This window comes from Nyctereutes procyonoides, unplaced genomic scaffold, assembly GCF_905146905.1.
Source record: "Nyctereutes procyonoides isolate TBG_1078 unplaced genomic scaffold, NYPRO_anot_genome, whole genome shotgun sequence".
In the NCBI taxonomy this organism is placed as follows: Eukaryota; Metazoa; Chordata; class Mammalia; order Carnivora; family Canidae; genus Nyctereutes; species Nyctereutes procyonoides.
Window position 1 is genome coordinate 22,561,026 of NW_026575145.1, and position 18,826 is coordinate 22,579,851.

The 18,826-nt window shown below is 56.9% G+C and overlaps 2 protein-coding genes across 5 annotated transcripts; both read left to right on the top strand.

The window, feature by feature from the left end:
• Positions 1-761: 761 nt before the first annotated feature.
• Positions 762-10,584, top strand: JPH4 (junctophilin 4). 2 transcript variants are annotated; one of them, XM_055309242.1, is made up of 6 exons: positions 762-1,049; positions 1,593-2,142; positions 2,825-3,596; positions 6,844-6,962; positions 7,277-7,809; positions 8,713-10,584. In XM_055309242.1, the coding sequence occupies exons 2-6, from the start codon at positions 1,764-1,766 to the stop codon at positions 8,794-8,796; spliced, it is 1,887 nt and encodes a 628-aa protein (XP_055165217.1). In that variant the 5' UTR covers positions 762-1,049; positions 1,593-1,763; the 3' UTR covers positions 8,797-10,584. The 2 variants fall into 2 exon arrangements, 1 of the variants encoding a protein (XP_055165217.1); XR_008662387.1 differs by lacking the exon at positions 8,713-10,584 and having other exon boundaries at positions 2,825-3,640; positions 7,277-7,412.
• A 434-nt stretch (positions 10,585-11,018) lies between these two features.
• AP1G2 (adaptor related protein complex 1 subunit gamma 2) lies at positions 11,019-18,807 on the top strand. Of its 3 annotated transcripts, none has more exons than XM_055309239.1 (21): positions 11,019-11,358; positions 11,785-11,909; positions 12,048-12,189; positions 12,581-12,677; positions 12,864-12,940; positions 13,058-13,153; positions 13,567-13,647; positions 13,923-14,021; positions 14,177-14,232; positions 14,405-14,518; positions 14,671-14,811; positions 14,896-14,950; positions 15,034-15,156; positions 15,898-15,987; positions 16,076-16,203; positions 16,442-16,546; positions 16,888-17,005; positions 17,088-17,235; positions 17,951-18,114; positions 18,310-18,408; positions 18,510-18,807. In XM_055309239.1, the coding sequence occupies exons 1-21, from the start codon at positions 11,155-11,157 to the stop codon at positions 18,609-18,611; spliced, it is 2,364 nt and encodes a 787-aa protein (XP_055165214.1). In that variant the 5' UTR covers positions 11,019-11,154; the 3' UTR covers positions 18,612-18,807. The 3 variants fall into 3 exon arrangements, with proteins under 3 accessions (XP_055165214.1, XP_055165215.1, XP_055165216.1); XM_055309240.1 differs by having other exon boundaries at positions 16,442-16,531; XM_055309241.1 differs by lacking the exons at positions 11,019-11,358; positions 11,785-11,909; positions 12,048-12,189; ... (3 more) ...; positions 13,567-13,647; positions 13,923-14,021 and adding an exon at positions 14,046-14,064.
• The last annotated feature ends 19 nt before the right edge of the window (positions 18,808-18,826 follow it).

Consider the following 18,826-nt stretch of genomic DNA (forward strand, 5'->3'; position numbering starts at 1 on the left):
GCCTCTGCTTTGGCTCTTCCTGCTTGGATTTCTATGCCCATGCCAGCCCTTCCCTGTGCAGAGCTTAGCTTTCTCTCTCCCTTACAACCCTTATTCATTCTCACTCTCCCTATTTCTTTCCCCCTCTTCCTCCCCAGCTTCTCTCCAGCTTGCCAACCCTCAGCAGCCCCAGAATGGGTCTTTCCCCCTCCCTCCTCCAGCAGCATCTCCCCCTCCTTAACTCTCACCCCTGCACCTCTTTCTTTGTATTCCTCTCGCCCTCTCCCGGTCTCGCCTGCATCTCTCCTCCCCCGCCTGGCTTCGGCCTCCCCCAGCCTCCCCATCTTCAGCTCAGTCTCCTCCCTCTGGCTCTGCTCCCCTCCCCTCTCCCCCCCCCCACCCTCGGTCTCACCCCACTCCCTGCTGGCATCCCAGAGTTTCTTTCCACCCTGGGGGTCTCTGCGCCTCTCATTCTCCTCTCTACCTGCCTCCTCCCTCTCCTTAGGTTTAGCGGGCACCCATCTTTTCCAGCCTGGGCACCCCCCCCTCCCAACTGCTAACATCGCCACTGTGTCTTTTTCCTCTCCTCCTCTCCCCACCCTCTCCTCTTCTCTCTTCTCCCTGCCCCTTTAAATCTGCCTGGCCCAGCCTCCCCCGTGATGCTGGGATGGAGCAAACATTGATTTGTGCTGGGATGGAATCGGAATTTTGATTTTTTTTTCCTCTCCCAACCATAAGAAGGAAAAAAATAATAAAAAAACACCCCCTTTTGATAGCCCCCTCTCCCCATCCAGTTCCCAGCTCCTCTTCCCTATCTCCATCCGAGGCAGATTTTTCCCCCTCCACTATTCTCATTCCCTCCCCACTACCTCGCCCCTCACCCCCACCGCCTGCTCCTCCAGCTGGGGAGAGAGGGGACTCTCTCTTGCGGCTCCCCCACCTTCGCTCTCTGGGTAGGAGCAGTCTCTCCGGAAGGGGAGGGGGCTTTGGCTTGTCGGGACGAGGTGGGAGTGGAGGTATCCTGCCATGGATGCTGTGCCTGGGAGGCAGCCTGAGCCCCAGCCCACATGGTGAGTAACCTGCCCCCTCCCTTCCGCCTGTCTGCCCATCCCCACCCTCGCCTTTTCCCTGCGGAGCCTCCTCCATCGCCATCCTTTCCCCCACCAAACCCACTGCCCACCTTGCTCCGATCCTCCCCTACCTTTTCAACCCCCGTCCCTTGCCTGGGAAGCCACGGAACAGGGGCAGAAGGCTTCTGACAGCAGCCAGAGGAGCGGGTGGCCTACGACTCTGCCCAGCCCCCTCTTAGGGACCACCACCACCACCACCCCCACCTCGCCAGCTACTGCCATCTACGCTCGACTTTTTGGGGTTCTTGGCTGGAGAAGGGGGACTACCGCTGGGGGTTGGGGCCCCAGGTCCTGGGAGGGGCCCTCTACAGGGAGGGAGGGGTAGGGGAGCCCCCATGCCTCCAAAGCTTAGGAGCTGCTGGAAGACGCTGTCGAAGGGTGGGGGCTTGGGGGGCGGTGCTGATGCCCCAGAGCCACTGGGCCAGGGAGCGGCGGGCAAAGAGGAGGGGCCTCGCTCGCCACTTCCCCCCTCTTTCTCCGCAGCCACTCAGGATGAGGGTCCGGCCCTGCCTGCCCGCGCTGGGGCCCCCCCGCCCGGCCCCGGTCTAACTGCCCCCGCCCCCAGGCCTCGCCCGGCTCGCAGGCCCCCAGCCGGCTCTCCAGCCCCAGGATGCGCTGAGCCGCCGGGGGGCTGAGGCCGCGCCAACTACATGCATGTCCCCCGGGGGCAAGTTCGACTTTGACGACGGGGGCTGCTACGTGGGGGGCTGGGAGGCGGGGCGGGCACATGGCTACGGCGTGTGCACCGGGCCCGGCGCCCAGGGCGAGTACAGCGGCTGCTGGGCGCACGGCTTCGAGTCACTGGGCGTCTTCACGGGGCCCGGCGGGCACAGCTACCAGGGCCACTGGCAGCAGGGCAAGCGCGAAGGGCTGGGCGTGGAGCGCAAGAGCCGCTGGACGTACCGCGGCGAGTGGCTGGGCGGGCTGAAGGGGCGCAGCGGCGTGTGGGAGAGCGTGTCGGGCCTGCGCTACGCCGGGCTCTGGAAGGACGGCTTCCAGGACGGCTACGGCACCGAGACCTACTCCGACGGAGGTGCGGGGCCCGGCCCACTACTGTGTGTCTGCTCGTCCGCGTGCGCCTCCCCGTCCGCCTGTCCTGCGTCCGCCTTCCCCACCATCTGCCTCCTGCCCGGCGTTCTCCTGCCCGCCCTCCCAGCCATATGCGCCCCCCACCCCCGCGCGCATCGTGACGCCCTCTCCCCCCTCCGCACACGCCTTCCTCAGCTGTCTGGCCCTTGCCTGCTTCTCCCCCTCCCGGGGCTGCCGTCTGCTTGCCCTCACCCCCTCCCTGTCTGCCTGACCCTCGCCCACCCCCACCTGCCTGTCGCCCCCCTGCCCTCTCCCTCCACCCGCCTGTCCTCTCACAGTCCTGTCTGCTTGTCACATGACTATCTTGAACACCCCGTCAAGCCTGTCCCTCACACCCTCTGGACTATCTGCCCTCCACCCACCCCCAGCCTGCCTGTCCCTCCCCCTTGCCCTCATCTACCTGCACGCCCCAAATCCAAAGATCTCCTGCCGTCCGTCCTCACTCTGCTCTTGCACACCTTCTGACCCAGCCTGGCCCGTCCCGGCTCCTCGTGCTTGTCCTCGATCTCCACGCGGACTGTCCCCACCTCTCCCTCCCGACACGTAGGCCTCCAGGGGCGCTGGGGGCCTGGGGTGCAGGAAGCAGCGGCTCCTGACCCTTTCTCCCCGTCCCACCCCGCCCGCAGGCACCTACCAGGGCCAGTGGCAGGCCGGGAAGCGCCACGGCTACGGGGTGCGCCAGAGTGTGCCCTACCACCAGGCGGCGCTGCTGCGCTCGCCCCGCCGCACCTCCCTGGACTCAGGCCACAGCGACCCCCCGACACCGCCCCCGCCCCTGCCCCTGCCGGGCGACGAGGGAGGCAGCCCGGCCTCGGGCTCCCGGGGCGGCTTCGTGCTGGCCGGGCCGGGGGACGCCGACGGCGCGTCCTCCCGAAAGCGCACCCCCGCGGCCGGCGGGTTTTTCCGCCGCTCGCTGCTGCTCAGCGGGCTCCGGGCGGGCGGGCGCCGCAGCTCCTTGGGCAGCAAGCGGGGCTCCCTGCGCAGCGAGGTGAGCAGCGAGGTGGGCAGCACAGGACCCCCGGGCTCCGAGGCCAGCGGGCCCCCGGCCCCGGCTCCGCCCGCCCTCATCGAGGGCTCTGCCACCGAGGTGTATGCGGGCGAATGGCGCGCCGACCGGCGCAGCGGCTTCGGCGTGAGCCAGCGCTCCAACGGGCTGCGCTACGAGGGCGAGTGGCTGGGCAACCGGCGGCACGGCTACGGACGCACCACCCGCCCCGACGGCTCCCGCGAGGAGGGCAAGTACAAGCGCAACCGGCTGGTGCACGGGGGCCGCGTGCGCAGCCTCCTGCCTCTGGCCCTTCGCCGGGGCAAGGTCAAGGAGAAGGTGGACAGGGCTGTCGAAGGCGCCCGTCGAGCCGTGAGCGCTGCCCGCCAGCGCCAGGAGATCGCCGCTGCCAGGTGGGCATCCGCTGCAGAGGCCAGAGCTGGGCTAAGTGGAGAAGGTACCCTGGGGACAGTTGGGGGCGGGGGCGGGGAGGGCCAGGACCCAAGGCCTAGGGCCTGGTGGGGGAAGAGCAGGCCTAGGGCCAAGCAGTTGTAGCCCTGGGTATTTGGAGTGTTTATATCTGAGGCCACAGGTGGATGTGGGTGTAACTGTGGGTGGCTGGGTATTTGAGGGAAGCCGTGTTAGACTATAAGTGTGTCTTAGTGTCTTTTGTGGGGATGTGTGTCATTGTTGTGTGTGGGAGTAGCAAGGAGCGCTGGCTTGTGCATGCTCAGAAACCTCTTGGAACTCAGACATGTCCTCAGTGTTCCTCCTGCAGCTGGAAGCAGCAGCCCTGGGCAGAGGGACAGGGAATGTGCATTCCTAGCCACATCCCGGCCTGCCCACAGACTGATGTTATTTCAGCCTTGGGCTTTGGGGAGATCTAGTTTGTACAGCTGACCTAGCCACGTGAAATTTAGTTCCTCTCAGCTTTGCCTCCTCTGCCTCCCTTTACCCAACTGATAAAGATTTGAGGGGAAGAGCCTTGCCTATAAATGAAATTTTCTCTCCCTAAATCAGATTACATGATTATCTTATTATCCATGCGTTATCTTATTATCTAAAGCAGCACTGTGCAGTAGGAATATAATGTAAGCCAAATATTTGATTTTTAAATCTTCTAGTAGCCCTGTGAAAAAAATAAAAAGTAACAGATAAAAGGTATTATTACATTTTTAAAAAGTAAGTTCTAGGCCTAACATGGGGCTTGAACTCAAGCAACCCCGAGATCAAGAGTCATATGCTCCACTGAGTGAGCTAGCCAGGTGCCCCATAAATAGTATATTTTTATTTAAACCGATATATCCAAAATGTGATCATTTCAACCTATAATCAACATAAAATTACTAATGAGGGACTTTACATTCCCCCCCCTTTTTTTTTACTAAGTGTCTTGAAACCTAGTATATATTTTATTTATGTTTATAGCGCATCATTTCAAATCAGACTAGTCACATTCTAAGTACTGGATTAGATAGCACAGACCTAAAGGAAGCCATTTGTAATGAGGTTCACAGACCTCTGATTTATACAACTCAGAAGTGTGAATTTTTATGTATTGGATATTCTTTAAAGGGGAGGGTATGGTTGAAGGATTTGTTTAAATTTGAGCCTGTTTCAAAGGATCAGAGGCCAAGATATGTCCAAATATGCTCCAGTGAGTGTGTATAAGGGGTGCCCAAGATGTGTATGTAGAAACAGGTCATACCCAAAGTAGATGCCTGACCCAGAGATGTCTATCTGTAGCTACATCTCAGTGTCTAGGCCGTTAGAGTCCAGGGCCTTAAGCCAGGGAAGGGGGAGGGCAGGGCACCAGGGAGCACTTTAGCCTAGATGAGAAACAGGCATGGACAGGAAAAACTGATCTCTGTAGCCGAAAAGATCTGTCAGTGGGAGGAGGCTGGTTGGTCTCCCCAGCAACAGGCCTGGCAAATCTGATTGGTTGCCAGCTGCCATGGAAACAGCAGAGCCTCAGCAGCAGGTGCCTCTGCCAGGTAGCCTGAGCCTGGCCTGATGACTGGATCTACTGAATAGGACTTGCTCATCTACACCCTCCAAACAAAAACACAGCCCCTTGTCAGTGTTAAAGCTTTTCGGCCTGCCGACAGAACTCCATGCAACCCGAGACTGTGATCATCCTCCCCTGCCCTAAACCCTGAGACCAGCTTAGTTTCAGGGCAGGGTTAGTCATATAGAATCTGACAGCCAAAAGAGAGAACAGGGTTATCTGAGGTCCCTCCAAACAGGTTCTAAAAGTCCTTGACCCAGCAGGTTTGAGGGGAAGAAGCTGGCCATATCTCCTGAGGGACATAGAAAGGGGGTAGGCTTAAGAATACAGTGAACCCCACCACCCTTCTTCCTACCCTGGAACCCAGACTGCCTTCCCAAGCCAGATAAAACAAACCCGGGGCCAGCAGCAGAGGCTTGATCCATTTAAGCCCAAGTATGTCTGATTACCTCTACTTCTGCCCCTTTGTACCCCAACTTCAGTCAGGATTACAGAACTCACTGAATGATCACGGGGCATCTGCAGTTAACAGCAGAGGGCGGAAAGGAAGGGAAACTGAGGAAGCATCTGACACCAAAGGGAGAACTGAGAAACCACCATGGGGAAAGGCTGCCCATACCCAGGAAGCAGGGCCCAAGGGGAGGGACACGTGGCAGGGAAGATAACTAAGAGCTTATTCAGAAGGTATAATCGCGATGGTGAGAAATGCATGGTGGCTGGGAGAGGGAGAAGGAAGAGCAAAAAGTGGGGACCTATGCTTACCCCAATTCCAGAGCTCAGAAAGGATACGATGGATCAGGGAGGCAGGGGCAGTGACCTAGGGATGAGCACAGTATGGTAATAGAAGCAGCTAAAGAAAAGCAGCCTGTGAAATTGCCACATTAGGAAATCTGCAGAGGGGGATCTCTGGGTGGTTCAGTGGTTTGGCGCCTGCCTTTGGCCCAGGGCGTGATCCTGGTGTCCCAGGGATCAGGATCACACCCTACGTCAGGCTCCCTGCATGGACCCTGCTTCTTCCTCTGCCTGTCTCTCTCTCTCTCTCTCTCTCTCTCTCTCTCTCTCTCTCTCGAATAAATAAATAAAATCTTAAAAGAAAAAAAAGGAAATCTGCAGGGGAGAGGAAGGGTTACGTTAGGAGGGTTAGCAGTGCTAAGGGAAAAGGAGGTGAAGGCTCTAGCCATGGGGAGCAGGTGGCCCAGAACAAGCGGCAGGGAGGGGGAAGCTGCTGGGATGAACCAAGCATGTGCAACCATCTGTGGTTGTACTAAAGGTGCAATATCCGAGGTGTACTAAGAGCATAAGGTCTCAGATGTCCCTGGGAAGGGAGCAGGATGGGACTGGCATAACAGGGTTGAAGGCGGCTGGTGGTGTGGCTGGAAGAAGGGAAGTGTTACTATAGGACATGATGGTGGCAGGTGTGAGAGGAACAGGAGAGTGTGATGAGAGCAGGCACAGACTCCAGGTCTAGGAGTGGGAACCAGAGGCCAGCTGCCCTGGCTGGCCAGGGAGGGGGGCAGCTGGCAGTGTGTGAGCAAGACTGAGGACTCCAGAGGTGAACTCAGATCCAGAGACCATGATGTGATGGGGACACAGGCCAGGGGGCGGGAGCATCTGAGCAGACCTGCTAAGTCCCTGTCCCTGGAACCCGACAGGGCGGCAGATGCCCTCCTAAAGGCAGTGGCAGCCAGCAGTGTCGCTGAGAAGGCTGTGGAGGCAGCTCGAATGGCCAAACTGATAGCCCAGGACCTGCAACCCATGTTAGAGGCCCCAGGTGAGGCGTGGGCAGCCCGGGGAGCTGGAGGGGCTCACGTGTGGGGGAAAGGGAAGGAAGTCCCTGCAGAGGACTGGGGTGGGAAAAGCCAAGGTTTGAAGCTCTAAGGGGATGAGGGTGGGGGCCACACCCAGTTGTTTGGGGAGTGGAATTGGGAATTTATAAAACAGGGTAATAAGGACTAGGGGTCTGCGGTCTGGTTCCAAGAGGCTAGGGTGGCAACATCCTGGGAGGTGCCCAGACAGGATAAAGCTCTAGTTTTTGCTGCCCCAGGCCAGTTAGGCCCCTCTGATTCTTAGCTATCCCTGCCACAGGCCGCAGACCCAGGCAGGACTCAGAAGGTTCTGACACAGAGCCCTTGGATGAGGACAGCCCTGGGGTATACGAGAATGGACTGACCCCCTCAGAGGGCTCCCCTGAACTGCCCAGCAGTCCTGCCTCCTCCCGCCAACCCTGGCGACCCCCTGCCCGCCGGAGCCCACTGCCTCCTGGAGGGGACCGGGGTCCCTTCTCCAGCCCCAAAGCTTGGCCTGAGGAGTGGGGGGGCCCCAGTGAACAGGCAGAGGAACTAGCTGGCTATGAGGCTGAGGACGAGGCTGGGATGCAGGGGCCAGGGCCCAGAGACGGTTCCCCACTCCTCGGAGGCTGCAGCGACAGCTCTGGAAGTCTTCGAGAGGAGGAAGGGGAGGACGAAGAGCCCTTGCCCCAGCTGAGAGCCCCAGGGGGCTCGGAGCCTGAGCCCATGGCCACACCGGTCCTGAAGGGCCCATCCTTGAGGGGTCCTGAGGCCAGGTGCCTGACGGAAGAGGTTGAGGAGCCTGCTGCAACTGAGAGGCCCGCCCAGCCGGTGAGCTGCCCTCCGTCCCCGCGTTGTGGCCCCTTTCCACCTCAAAGCCTTGCCTCTCATCCTGTCCAGACCTCTCTCTGATTCCTTCAGGGGCTCTGATTTGGACTCAGCTTCCTTTCTGCCTGCCCATTCTTGGACTATATCCCACCTTAAAAAAAAAAAAAAAAAGAGGGAACTTGTGAGCTGCAAGCAGCCTTAGAAACCATCTCCAGCTCCCTCATTTGACAGATGGGGGAACTGAGGCCCAGAGCACTTATAGTAATTTGCCCAAGGTTACCAGTAAGGAACGGTAGAGCCAAAACATCTTTCTCTGTTCTCCTTCCATATCATTTCCAGCTCCTGGCTTCCTACCCCACCCCCACCCCCACCTCCACACTTTCTCTCTTTGGTGCCCAGAAATAAAAAAGGAAAAGCTTGTTCCCTCCCTACCCTGGCTCTCCCTCCCTCTCCTGGGAAGAAGGGAAATGCGAAAGGAGGCAGAAAACTGGGAGGGGTGGAGTTTCCCAGAACCCTCTACTCTGATTGGACGCCAGACCTCCTACGGTTTCCTAGCAACCACATCCTCACCCCTTCATCCCTCTCTGCTTTACCGCAGTAAGAGGGCTGCTGCCAACGTCTGCTACTAAGGCCAGGCACCTTCTGCCTGGGCCACGTGACTTGCCAGTGAGATGGGAGTTGTGGGGGGGGGGGGTTGGAAGGGCTGTTCCTGACTGAGGGAGCCAGAGGGAAGGAGGGGCCCTGCCTGGGAGGAGACAGGTGTTTTTGCGATCCAGAACAAAGGTTGGAGATGCCCCTGGCTCTGACCTTACCCTCAGTTTGCCGCTTCTGCCAGGGCAGAAGGTGGGACCTGTCGCTGGACATAGTTGTCAGGGGCTGAGACTGCCTTTCTCCCTATCTCTCTAGGGAGCTGCCAACCCGCTGGTGGTGGGAGCCGTGGCCCTCCTGGACCTCAGCCTGGCGTTCCTGTTCTCCCAGCTCCTCACCTGAGGCTCCTGCCCAGCCAAATTCTGGCTTTGGTTGCTGCCTCTTCACTTCTTTGACCTGCCTTTTTCTCCTTTCCTCCTCCTGGTTGTTTTTTCTCCTTTCTTTCTCTTCTCCCTTCCCTTTCTTCCTTGTCCCCCTTTGATTTTGTCTTTTGCTTTTTCTTTCCAGCTCTCCTTTCAGACTCTCTCATTTACTCTGGATCTGTCTCTGTCTTCCCTCCCCACCCCACCCCCACCTCTCTCTCTAGATTGTTTACATATGAAGGGCTTTTCTTGCTCAGAGTTGCTCTCTTCTCTGAGACACACAAATCTAAGTCAGACCATTGCCCCATGTCTTCCCCGCCTTTTCTTTAGACCTGAACTTTGATGAGGGTGGGGGTTTGGGGTCCTGAGGAGTCTTTTGGAAGCTGAGTAGAAAGGAAGAAGAAAACAGAGAAGGGATGACTGTATACCGGGCAAGGCACTGGCTGAGCTGCTGTGGCTCCCTGACCCAAGGGGCCTGGTGTCCCTGTGTGGCCCTAGTGAAAGAGGCAGAGGAGGAGCGGCCTCCATCTCTGACCTTGGAGGAGCCTATCTCACCTCCAAGCGTTGAGCTAGGTTCTTGCCTAACTCCATCCTTCCCTGAAGGAGATAAGGGAGATGAAAAGTAGAATGACTCCCTAGGATCTCCCTCTTCCTTTCCTCAACGGCCAGCCCCTCGTCCGACCCCCTGGGGTGGCATGCCTTGTCAAGAGCAATGTGTAAAGGAAAGAAAATGTCCGATGCTGTCACGTCTACCCATTGACCTCTCCCACCCTCCTCTGTCCCCCTAATAGTTTATTTGATTGGTCTGGACTCACTTGTGGCCTTTGATTAGATTTCTAAGGGGCCTGAAGAAGACATTTCTACTGCAGAGGGTTAAAGGCACTTGAGCTAGGACCCCACTCCCCAGCTCTGGCAGTTGTGGCGTGGGGGTGGGGGGGAGGCATTTCCAGGGAACACAACCAGCCTAGATAACAGGAACTCACAGAGCAGCAGAAGCTGTGACGAGTTTAGTAGTTTCTAAGTGGGTTATATCCCTTCCCCCTCACATCAGAATCTTGTGAAATGGGAAAACAACAGAAAGAGGGATCAAAGGAAGCCAGTCTCTCACACACTTTCCAGGCAGGGCAGAGGTGGGAGTCAAACCAGGGTGAGAGGTGGGTGGAGAGCCCTGTTTGAGGTTGTGGCTGATCCCTGTTAATAGCTTTCCCCTGGGGGCAGGAAGCCCTAGGAAGAGGGGGACCCCTCTGTAGGGTCCCCAGGGGATCTTTCCTCCCTCCCCTGCATGAGGCAGATGCGAGCTGCCTGCCAACCCCCTCCCTCAAGGAATGGCCTTGCCTGGGAATGCCCACCACATATACCCTCTTCTTTTTTTCTAGTCAAACTCTGTTTACTCCTTGGCCTGCCTCCCTTCCTTCCCTCTAAACCTTTACTTCTGATTTCTATTTCATGGAATTTGGGATTGAAGTTAAACTACAACAGTGCCGCCAACACCAAGTCTTGCAGGAAAAAAAAATACAAAGAAATTTAACAAAAAAATATATTAATAAAAAAGTTCAAAAAAGGGGGGGGATTGTCATCTCCTTTGGGGTGCGATGGCTTCAAATCCAAACTCTCTGAGGGCCTCTGGGTGGTGAGAGTGTACAAAGAGGCCTCTTGGGGAACCCAGGCCTGCGATGCAGTCTTGCCGCCGGAAGAGCTCTTTGCCCTCGACTCCCAAGCCTGAAGACGGAGGTCAGAGGATTCTAGACCGCTCTGCGGGGCGGCCCGGGGGGCGGGGTCCCGTGACGGGCGGGGGGGGCGGAGAGAGGGAAGGACCAGACCAAGTACCAACCCCCGTCGGGCCGCGCACCAGGAAGCGCTGGGGGGAGAGGAGCGGAGTGGAGACCAGCCAGGTGAGGCTGTCGTTAGGGCTGGCGTCCCGGTGTGAAGCTGAGGCCGCCTGAGGCGTGACCTTGGCGGGGAATCCCGCGGAAGAGGTAGCGCAGGACCCTGGAAGGAAAGGAAAGGCCGAGCTAGGGATGGGAAAGCAGGTGGGGCCGAAGGACCTGGGGGCGGGGGGCGGGGGGCGGGGGGCGGGGGGTGGGCGGGGCTCTGGCGCAGGCTCCGTAGGAGCAGGCAGGGCGGGGACGCATGCGTAGTGGGGATCTCCTCCCGCGGGGGGCAGGGGGCGGAACTTGGAAACCCAAGTGGGAAAAGGTAAATGCAGGCTGTTTTAGGGTAGCTGCGGGACCCGATCCTTCAGGATCTTGGCACAGAGCGAGCCAGGGCTGGAAGGCCAGGCACCCCCGGCCCGAGAGGTTTAAAGCCCTCTCCCATTTCCGGGCTCTGCCCCTTCAGGATGGTGGTGCCTTCGCTGAAGCTTCAAGATCTAATCGAGGAGATCCGTGGGGCCAAGACCCAAGCCCAGGAGCGGGAGGTGATTCAAAAGGAGTGCGCCCACATCCGCGCCTCCTTCCGCGATGGGGACCCTCTGCACAGGCACCGCCAGCTGGCCAAACTGCTCTACGTCCACATGCTGGGCTACCCCGCCCACTTTGGACAGGTACTGGGCAGGGACGCCTCCCTTCTGAGCTTGATGAGGGAGGCTAATGGGGCAGGATCTTGAGCACCCTCACCTACTTGCGCCCGGATTTTTTTTATTTTACAAGGTTTCTGAGCCCTCCTTCACAGCCTACACCGCCGACCTCCTTCTCCAATGCAACCCCTATTGGTCAGAAGCTGACTGAACCCTTCATTTTCTGGCCAGCCCCATTCAAGCCGCCTCTTTTTCTTTCCCAGCTTCCTTGACTCCCGGTTCCTTGAAACTGACTACCCAATAGCTTTGAACGTACGAAGCCTTTTCTGTATTGAAGGGAGGATGATGGGAAACGGTGCTACTACAAATTAATCCGGTGGTAAAGATAGAAAAGAGATGTTAGTGCCTCCAGTTTCACCCCTGCCCCTTCCTGGTCTGCCCCGTTCCCCGTAGATGGAGTGCCTGAAACTGATCGCCTCCCCCAGATTCACAGACAAGAGGGTGGGCTACCTGGGGGCCATGCTTCTACTGGATGAGAGGCAGGATGCCCATCTGCTCATTACCAACAGCATCAAGAAGTGAGAGGGTTCTGGGAAGCACTTGGAATCAGGGAGGTGGGAGAGTGGGGAGCTGGGAAATCCCAGGGGCTGCCTGATATAGGTACTGGGAAGGATGGCTTTCTCGGAGCTTGCCTGACCACCCTCCCAACTCTGCAGTGACCTGAACCAGGGGATTCAGGTGGTGCAAGGCCTGGCCCTGTGTACTCTGAGCACTGTGGGCTCTGCTGAGATGTGCCGGGACCTGGCCACTGAAGTGGAAAAACTGCTCCTGCAGCCTGGCTCCTATGTGCGCAAGAAGGTGAGATGGCAGGACTCTAGGCACTTGTCCCACCGCAAACTGTCCTGTTTGCCATGTGTTAAAGGTGGGAGGTCCGGGCAGCCCCGGTGGCGCAGCAGTTTAGCGCCGCCTGCAGCCCAGGGTGTGAGCCTGGAGACCCTGGATCAGAGTCCTGCGTCGGGCTCTCTGCATGGAGCCTGCTTCTCCCTCTGCCTGTGGCTCTGCCTCTCTCTCTCTCTCTCTCTCTCTCTCTCTCTCTCTCTCTCTCTCTCTGTGTGTGTGTGTGTGTGTGTGTATGTGTGTCTCTATGAATAAATAAAATCTTTAAAAAAATAAAAAATAAATAAATGTGGGAGGTCCATCCTTGCAGACCCCTGCCCCTTTCTGAGCCCCCTCCCCCTGGTCTCTGCAGGCTGTTCTGACTGCCGTGCACATGATCCGGAAGGTCCCGGAGCTCTCCAACATCTTCCTCCCACCCTGTGCCCAACTGCTTCATGAACGCCACCACGGTAAGACCACAGGGCTGCCTGTCCGCTGCCTGTCCCCTGCCTCACCTGGCTATGGACAGAAGTGAAAAATGGGAAGGGCACAGCAGCCCATAAGAGGAGGGTAGCATGTCCAGGACACACACACGCAGTAGATTCTCCTGTGCCCCTGTCCCATCATTCACTTCCCCACCCCCGGCCCCACACCAGGCATCCTGCTGGGCACCATCACGCTGATCACGGAGCTCTGTGAACGAAGCCCTGCAGCCCTCAAGCACTTTCAAAAGGTGGGCTGGTGAAAGGGGCCGGCCCTGGGCCAGGAAAAGGGGACTGGGGTTGGAATGGGGCTGAAGGTTGAGAGGATGAGGAAGTATGCCCGGTGAGGCTGTGCCCCTCTCCCCCAGGTGGTGCCCCAGCTGGTGCAGATTCTCCGGACTCTGGTGACAACAGGATATTCCACAGAGCACAGCATATCTGGAGTCAGCGACCCCTTCCTGCAGGTGCGCTAACCCTTTACTGCTGTATCCCTGGAGCAAAGAGCTTAGCAGTAAGTCCGTGGCTAGCGACCACCTCCCAGAGAACACTTGGGGTCAGTGAGTGTCTTAGGCAGAAGGGTGGCAGGCACAGGATCACGCAGATTGTCTCAAGACTGATGCGGGAAGGTGTGATGCCTAAAGGTCAGAAATCCAGTTTGGTAACAACAACAAAAAAGCCTGTCTAAATCCCCTGGCCTCACATGCCTTGGCTCTCCTAGGACCCAAGGGACCTGTGCAGGAGAGGGAGAGGGGCAGGGAAACTCGAGGAAACCAGCCAGACCCCTCATAATATTTTCTTCAACCCTGGATTTTTCTCTTCAACCCTACTCCTTACCATCTTTGAACCCCTCTACCTTTCAATCTTTAACCCATCTCAGGTCCAGATACTTCGTCTGCTTCGGATTCTGGGCCGGAACCATGAAGAAAGCAGTGAGACCATGAATGACTTGCTGGCTCAGGTGGGGCGCTGGAGAGTGGCACTGGTTAGGTGTGTTGCTCTGAGATCCTACCAGCCCTGGGTACCCCTCTCATGACCACCCACCCCATGGTGGCCATATAATCACCTCCCTGCTGCCCTCTAGACTGTGATCACCAAGTGTGGCAGCCCCTGGCACACCATGGGGGCTTGGAGAACTTTGTCAGATGATGAACGGGTGATGAGGTGGATACCTTCTAGAGACCTGAAGCAAGGACAGAGCCCCTTCTAGTTGCATTTTCTCTCCCATCCACTCAGGTGGCCACTAACACAGACACCAGCCGAAATGCGGGCAATGCAGTCCTATTTGAGACGGTGCTGACCATCATGGACATCCGTTCTGCCACCGGCTTGCGGGTATCATCCCATATGTCTCTCCCAACCCCAGCCAGGCAGACAGGTTCTATTCACTGGTTTTTCCTCCCCACCCATCATCCTGTGCCCTGCCGTCAGCACTCCTTAAAGAGCAGGTTGCTCCTTCCCTGACTTTCCTCAACCTTTGCCTTCCATAGGTTCTGGCTGTCAACATCCTTGGCCGCTTTCTGCTCAACAGTGACAAGAACATTAGGTAATAGTCCAGGGGTCTGGCTGGGCTGTGCCACTGAGCCCCTGGCCCTTGAGCCTCCTTCTTCCAGAGTCTCCTGATTTACCTTCCTGTTATCCCAGTACTCGAAGCAGGATGGGGCAAGGAGGGGGCAGAGGACCATGGTGTGATCTAGGTCCTCTCCCACTCTGGCCAGGTATGTTGCCCTGACGTCATTGCTGCGTATGGTGCAGTCTGATCACAGCGCGGTGCAGCGGCACCGGCCCACTGTGGTGGAATGTCTACGGGAAGTCGATGCCTCCCTTAGCCGGTGAGCAGGACAGAGGGTCCCGTACCTGGTGGCTAAGACCTAGGCCAGCTCAGAGCAGCTGAAGGAGAGGGATTAAGGGGACAGGAAGGGCCTGAGGCATAGCTCAGGGTGACCTGGCAACCCGGGATAGACAGACCTCTTTCTCCTGCCAGGAGGGCCCTGGAGCTGAGTCTGGCTCTGGTGAATAGCTCCAATGTGCGAGCCATGACACAAGAGCTACAGAGCTTTCTGGAATCCTGCTCCCCTGATCTACGGGCCGATTGTGCCTCAGGCATCCTGCTGGCAGCAGAGAGGTGAGGTGACAGGTGCCCAGGAGGCAAAGACAATAGAGTCTGGGGAGGGTCAGCACCAGGGCTGAAGAGGCATATGTCCCCTAGGTTTGCCCCAACCAAGCGGTGGCACATAGACACCATCCTGCGTGTGCTGACAACGGTGAGGCAGGGACTGATCTAAGAGAACTGGGAGGGAGTGGACAGGGTTTACCACCCTGACATGGCCACATTCACCCCTTCCAGGCAGGCACCCATGTACGGGATGATGCGGTGGCCAACCTGACACAGCTGATTGGGGGTGCCCAGGAGCTACATGCCTACTCTGTGCGCCGCCTCTACAGTGCCCTGGCAGAGGACATCTCCCAAGTACTGTTCCCACCACCAGAACCAGGGCCTCCTGCCCTTCCTGGGCCACTTACTCCCTATACCCGATGCCCAGCTGTTTTTCTCTGGGGATCACAGCTACCTACTTACTAGAGACACTCAAGGATAGAGCCCTGTTATTTATTTATCTATCTATCTATCTATCTATCTAGCCCTGTTTTTATTTAGAACACCTGGTCTTCTGTCCTGGCTCTAGTACCTACTGGCTGTGTAACCACAGATGACTAATTGAAGTCTCTGCACTGAGTGTAATCAACTCTCAACCCTGCCTACCTCTCAGAGCTGTCTTTTGAGGATCAAATGAGATAGTGCTCTTTCTGCATGTATCAGGTTTTATTACCTTGGGTGCTGAGTAGATTAAGAAGAACCAGCCACTATCTATCTACAGTCCATTTTCCGTATTAAGTCGGGTGGGCAGAAACCACATACCCCCCCTCCCCCCTTCCTCAAGAGAGGGACCCTCTAGCTTCGTTCTCCTTTAGCCCCTTTTGGTGAGCCTATGTAGTTCTGATACTTGGCCACCAGAGGGCAGAAGACATCCAAGAGCCAGGAAAGGGGAGGGGAGAGGACACAAACTCTTTATAAACTTCCTATGCAAGACCCTTCCCTTTCCCCAGCTCTCCAAACCCCACAATCTCTGCACTGCATAAAAGGAGGTTCCCGGGCTCAGAAGTGGGGAGGGGACCCAGGACCTCGCCTAGCATCTTTTCTTACCACGCACAGCAACCACTGGTGCAAGTGGCAGCCTGGTGCATTGGAGAATATGGGGACCTCTTGCTGGAGGGGAGCTGTGAGGAGACTGAGCCCCTTCAGGTGAGACCTACATTGGATGCACACTGTGGAGGGACTTGGCAGAAAAGGCAGGATGCCCCAGGGTTATTGCCTGTGTCCCTCACCGAAGGTGGAGGAAGAGGATGTGCTGGCCCTGTTGGAAAAGGTGCTGCAGTCCCATATGTCCCTGCCAGCCACCCGAGGATATGCCCTGACTGCCCTCATGAAGCTCAGCACCCGGCTCCGTGGGGACAACAAGTAAGTAATGGTCCTAGCCCCTCCATAGACCATCGTCTTGGTGCTTCTAGTGACAGATGCCCCTCCCTGTCCATGCACACACCCCCAATTCCCCCAACCCTTAGGTTCTTCCTTCTGAGCCTTTTGAGTATTGCAGGTAGCCCCCCACTCTGCGGGGCTTTTCCCTTCCGTGCCACATCCTGGGGTGGAAGGGCAGGGCAGGCTGCCATTCCCACTCACACATCACCCTGTGGCTCAGCCGCATCCGCCAGGTGGTGTCCATCTATGGGAGTTGCCTGGACATGGAGCTGCAGCAGCGGGCCGTGGAGTATAACATGCTCTTCCGGAAGTACGACCACATGAGGTGTGACCATTACTGTGCTGCAACGTAGGACCCAAACCGCTGCCCTCTTGCCAGATGACCTCTCCCCAGTGCCCCTTTCTGGGAAGGGTCTCATCCTCACCTATGTCCTTCCTCCTCTACAGTCAGGGCCTCCCACCCATAGTTCATTGAAGCCAAGTGGCTTCCAACCCTCCTTGCTCATCTGAAAACCAGCAACAACAGTGTGCCATCTTAGGAAATCAGAAAGGCACTCCAACCCACCATGTGCCCGGGTGGGCACGGTCTTACCCTTCCTCCCATATGCTGCTTATGAAAAGCCCAGGGTCTGCCCAGACGGACACACCTGTATTCCATCCTCTCAGGGCTGCCATCCTAGAAAAGATGCCTCTTGTGGAGCGAGGTGGCACTCAGGATGAGGAGATAAAGGAAAGCAAAGAAGCTCAACTTTCAGAAGCCAGTCTTGTTCCCACAGAGCCACAGGTGAGAAGGCCGGAAGCCCCAGGGGGAAGAGGACTTGTTCGGCTTTCACACCTAGCCCTGCTCCTTCTGCCCTTTCCCCCAGGCCTCTGAGCTCTTGGATCTGCTAGATCTCCTGGATGGCACTTCCGGGGCTGCCCAGCCCCCACCTCCTCTGGAACCCTCCCCAGGAGCTGTTCTAGTACACCTCCTCGACCTGCCCTGTGACCTGCCCTCTGCATCTCCACCCCCAGGTAAGCCTCAGTAAAGGGCAGATGAAGACACCTTAAGAAAAGGAGGGGTGGAAATGTGCTGTTCCTCCTTCTTTGCCAAGGACCGAGGTCCCCATGCCCTCTTCCGTGCTGTGAACCCCCCATCACATCTCCATCTTAATAGGTAAGAGGGTTCATTAACTTGTGCCAGCTCCCTCCTGGATAGCCCTCAATGCCTTCCCTTTGTTCCAAACTTCTTACCCTGTCCTGTGGGGCCCAGGTGCCGAATCCCAACCCATCTTTTATGCTTTCCTGCTCCACTGGCCCTTCTCAGCTCCTCAGGCCCTCTCACCAAAGCCCTTTGCAATTTGTGCTCCTTTTACACAGAATATTTTTGCCTAGCACATTAAATGACTGGCTCATTCTCATTCTCCAGGCCTCAGCTAAAATGTCAATTGCCTGCTCCTGCCACTCTTGTTTAAGTTATTACTCCCAGTTATTCTGACATGGAATATTTTCTTCATGGCACCAATTAATCTGTGATTCTTGTGGTTTTCTTGTTTATTGTTTTACTGTTTTTCTCTGCCCACTAGACTCTCAGCTCCAAACAGGGACTTCATCTTCTTGTCCACTTTGTCACTAGCATCTAAAGGACTGCCCTGCACCCAGTGGATGCTCACTTAATTTCTATTGAATGAATGAATAAGCTTGTTAGTTTTGCCCATACGCTGAGCTGCTTCTCTCTCCCATACTCCAGCTTCCATCCCAAATCTCAGAGTGTTTGAACGTGAAGGACTTCAGCTGAATCTGTCTTTTGTTCGACCCCCTGGAACTCCTGCTTTGCTCTTAATCACCATCACTGCTATCAACACCTCAGAGGCTGATGTCATCCACTTCATCTGCCAAGCTGCTGTGCCCAAGGTTTGTAGAAGACCAGGATTCAAAGTGGCCTGGGCACTCCAGGAGAAAAGGCCAAGCAGAGGAAGTGGGTGGGGGGAAAAATGAGACAAGCGCTTGGGAAGTTATGGGAAGAAGGTTTGAAACTGTTGGGTGTGGAGGGGTTGCCTGAGCCCAGCTAGCTGCCTTACTGTGCTCTGCCCAACCTCCTGTGTTCAGAGTTTCCAGCTGCAGCTACAGGCTCCTAGTGGGGACACAGTTCCAGCTCACAGTGGCCTTCCAGTGACCCAGCTGCTCAGAATCCTCAATCCTAACAAGGTGAGCTTAGGAGCGCCCACCCACACCCCACCGCCTGGTGATAAGGGCCAGGGACAGGAGAAATCACAGGTGCTAACCCTGGTCTCCCCTCATATTCCTAGGCTCCCTTGAGGCTAAAGTTGCGCCTTACCTACAACCACTTTGGCCAGTCGGTGCAGGAGATCTTTGAGGTGAACAACTTGCCCATGGAAACATGGCAATAACTCAGCCTCCACTCAGTCTGAAATCCTCCTGTGTCCCAAACTCTCCAAGGTCCCAGCCACTCAGAGCCTGTACCTGACGGCTGCCAGCAGATGGCGCTCTGGTCCTGCACTTGCCTCTGCAAAATCCATGGGGGGTGCCCCCCCCACACCTCTCACGAATAATGAAAGCCCAATAAAGCCTGAGGGGGGAAAGCCATATTTGGGTATATTTGAGA

Excerpts from the sequence above, each read along its gene's own strand:
- JPH4 (XM_055309242.1), top strand. The coding sequence starts at position 1,764 with ATGTCCCCCGGGGGCAAGTTCGACTTTGACGACGGGGGCTGCTACGTG. Across the intron at positions 3,597-6,843 it reads CAGGAGATCGCCGCTGCCAG|GGCGGCAGATGCCCTCCTAA; the intron begins GTGGGCATCCGC and ends GGAACCCGACAG. Across the intron at positions 6,963-7,276 it reads ACCCATGTTAGAGGCCCCAG|GCCGCAGACCCAGGCAGGAC; the intron begins GTGAGGCGTGGG and ends TCCCTGCCACAG.
- AP1G2 (XM_055309239.1), top strand. The coding sequence starts at position 11,155 with ATGGTGGTGCCTTCGCTGAAGCTTCAAGATCTAATCGAGGAGATCCGT. Across the intron at positions 12,941-13,057 it reads CCCTCAAGCACTTTCAAAAG|GTGGTGCCCCAGCTGGTGCA; the intron begins GTGGGCTGGTGA and ends CCTCTCCCCCAG. Across the intron at positions 14,233-14,404 it reads AACAGTGACAAGAACATTAG|GTATGTTGCCCTGACGTCAT; the intron begins GTAATAGTCCAG and ends CACTCTGGCCAG.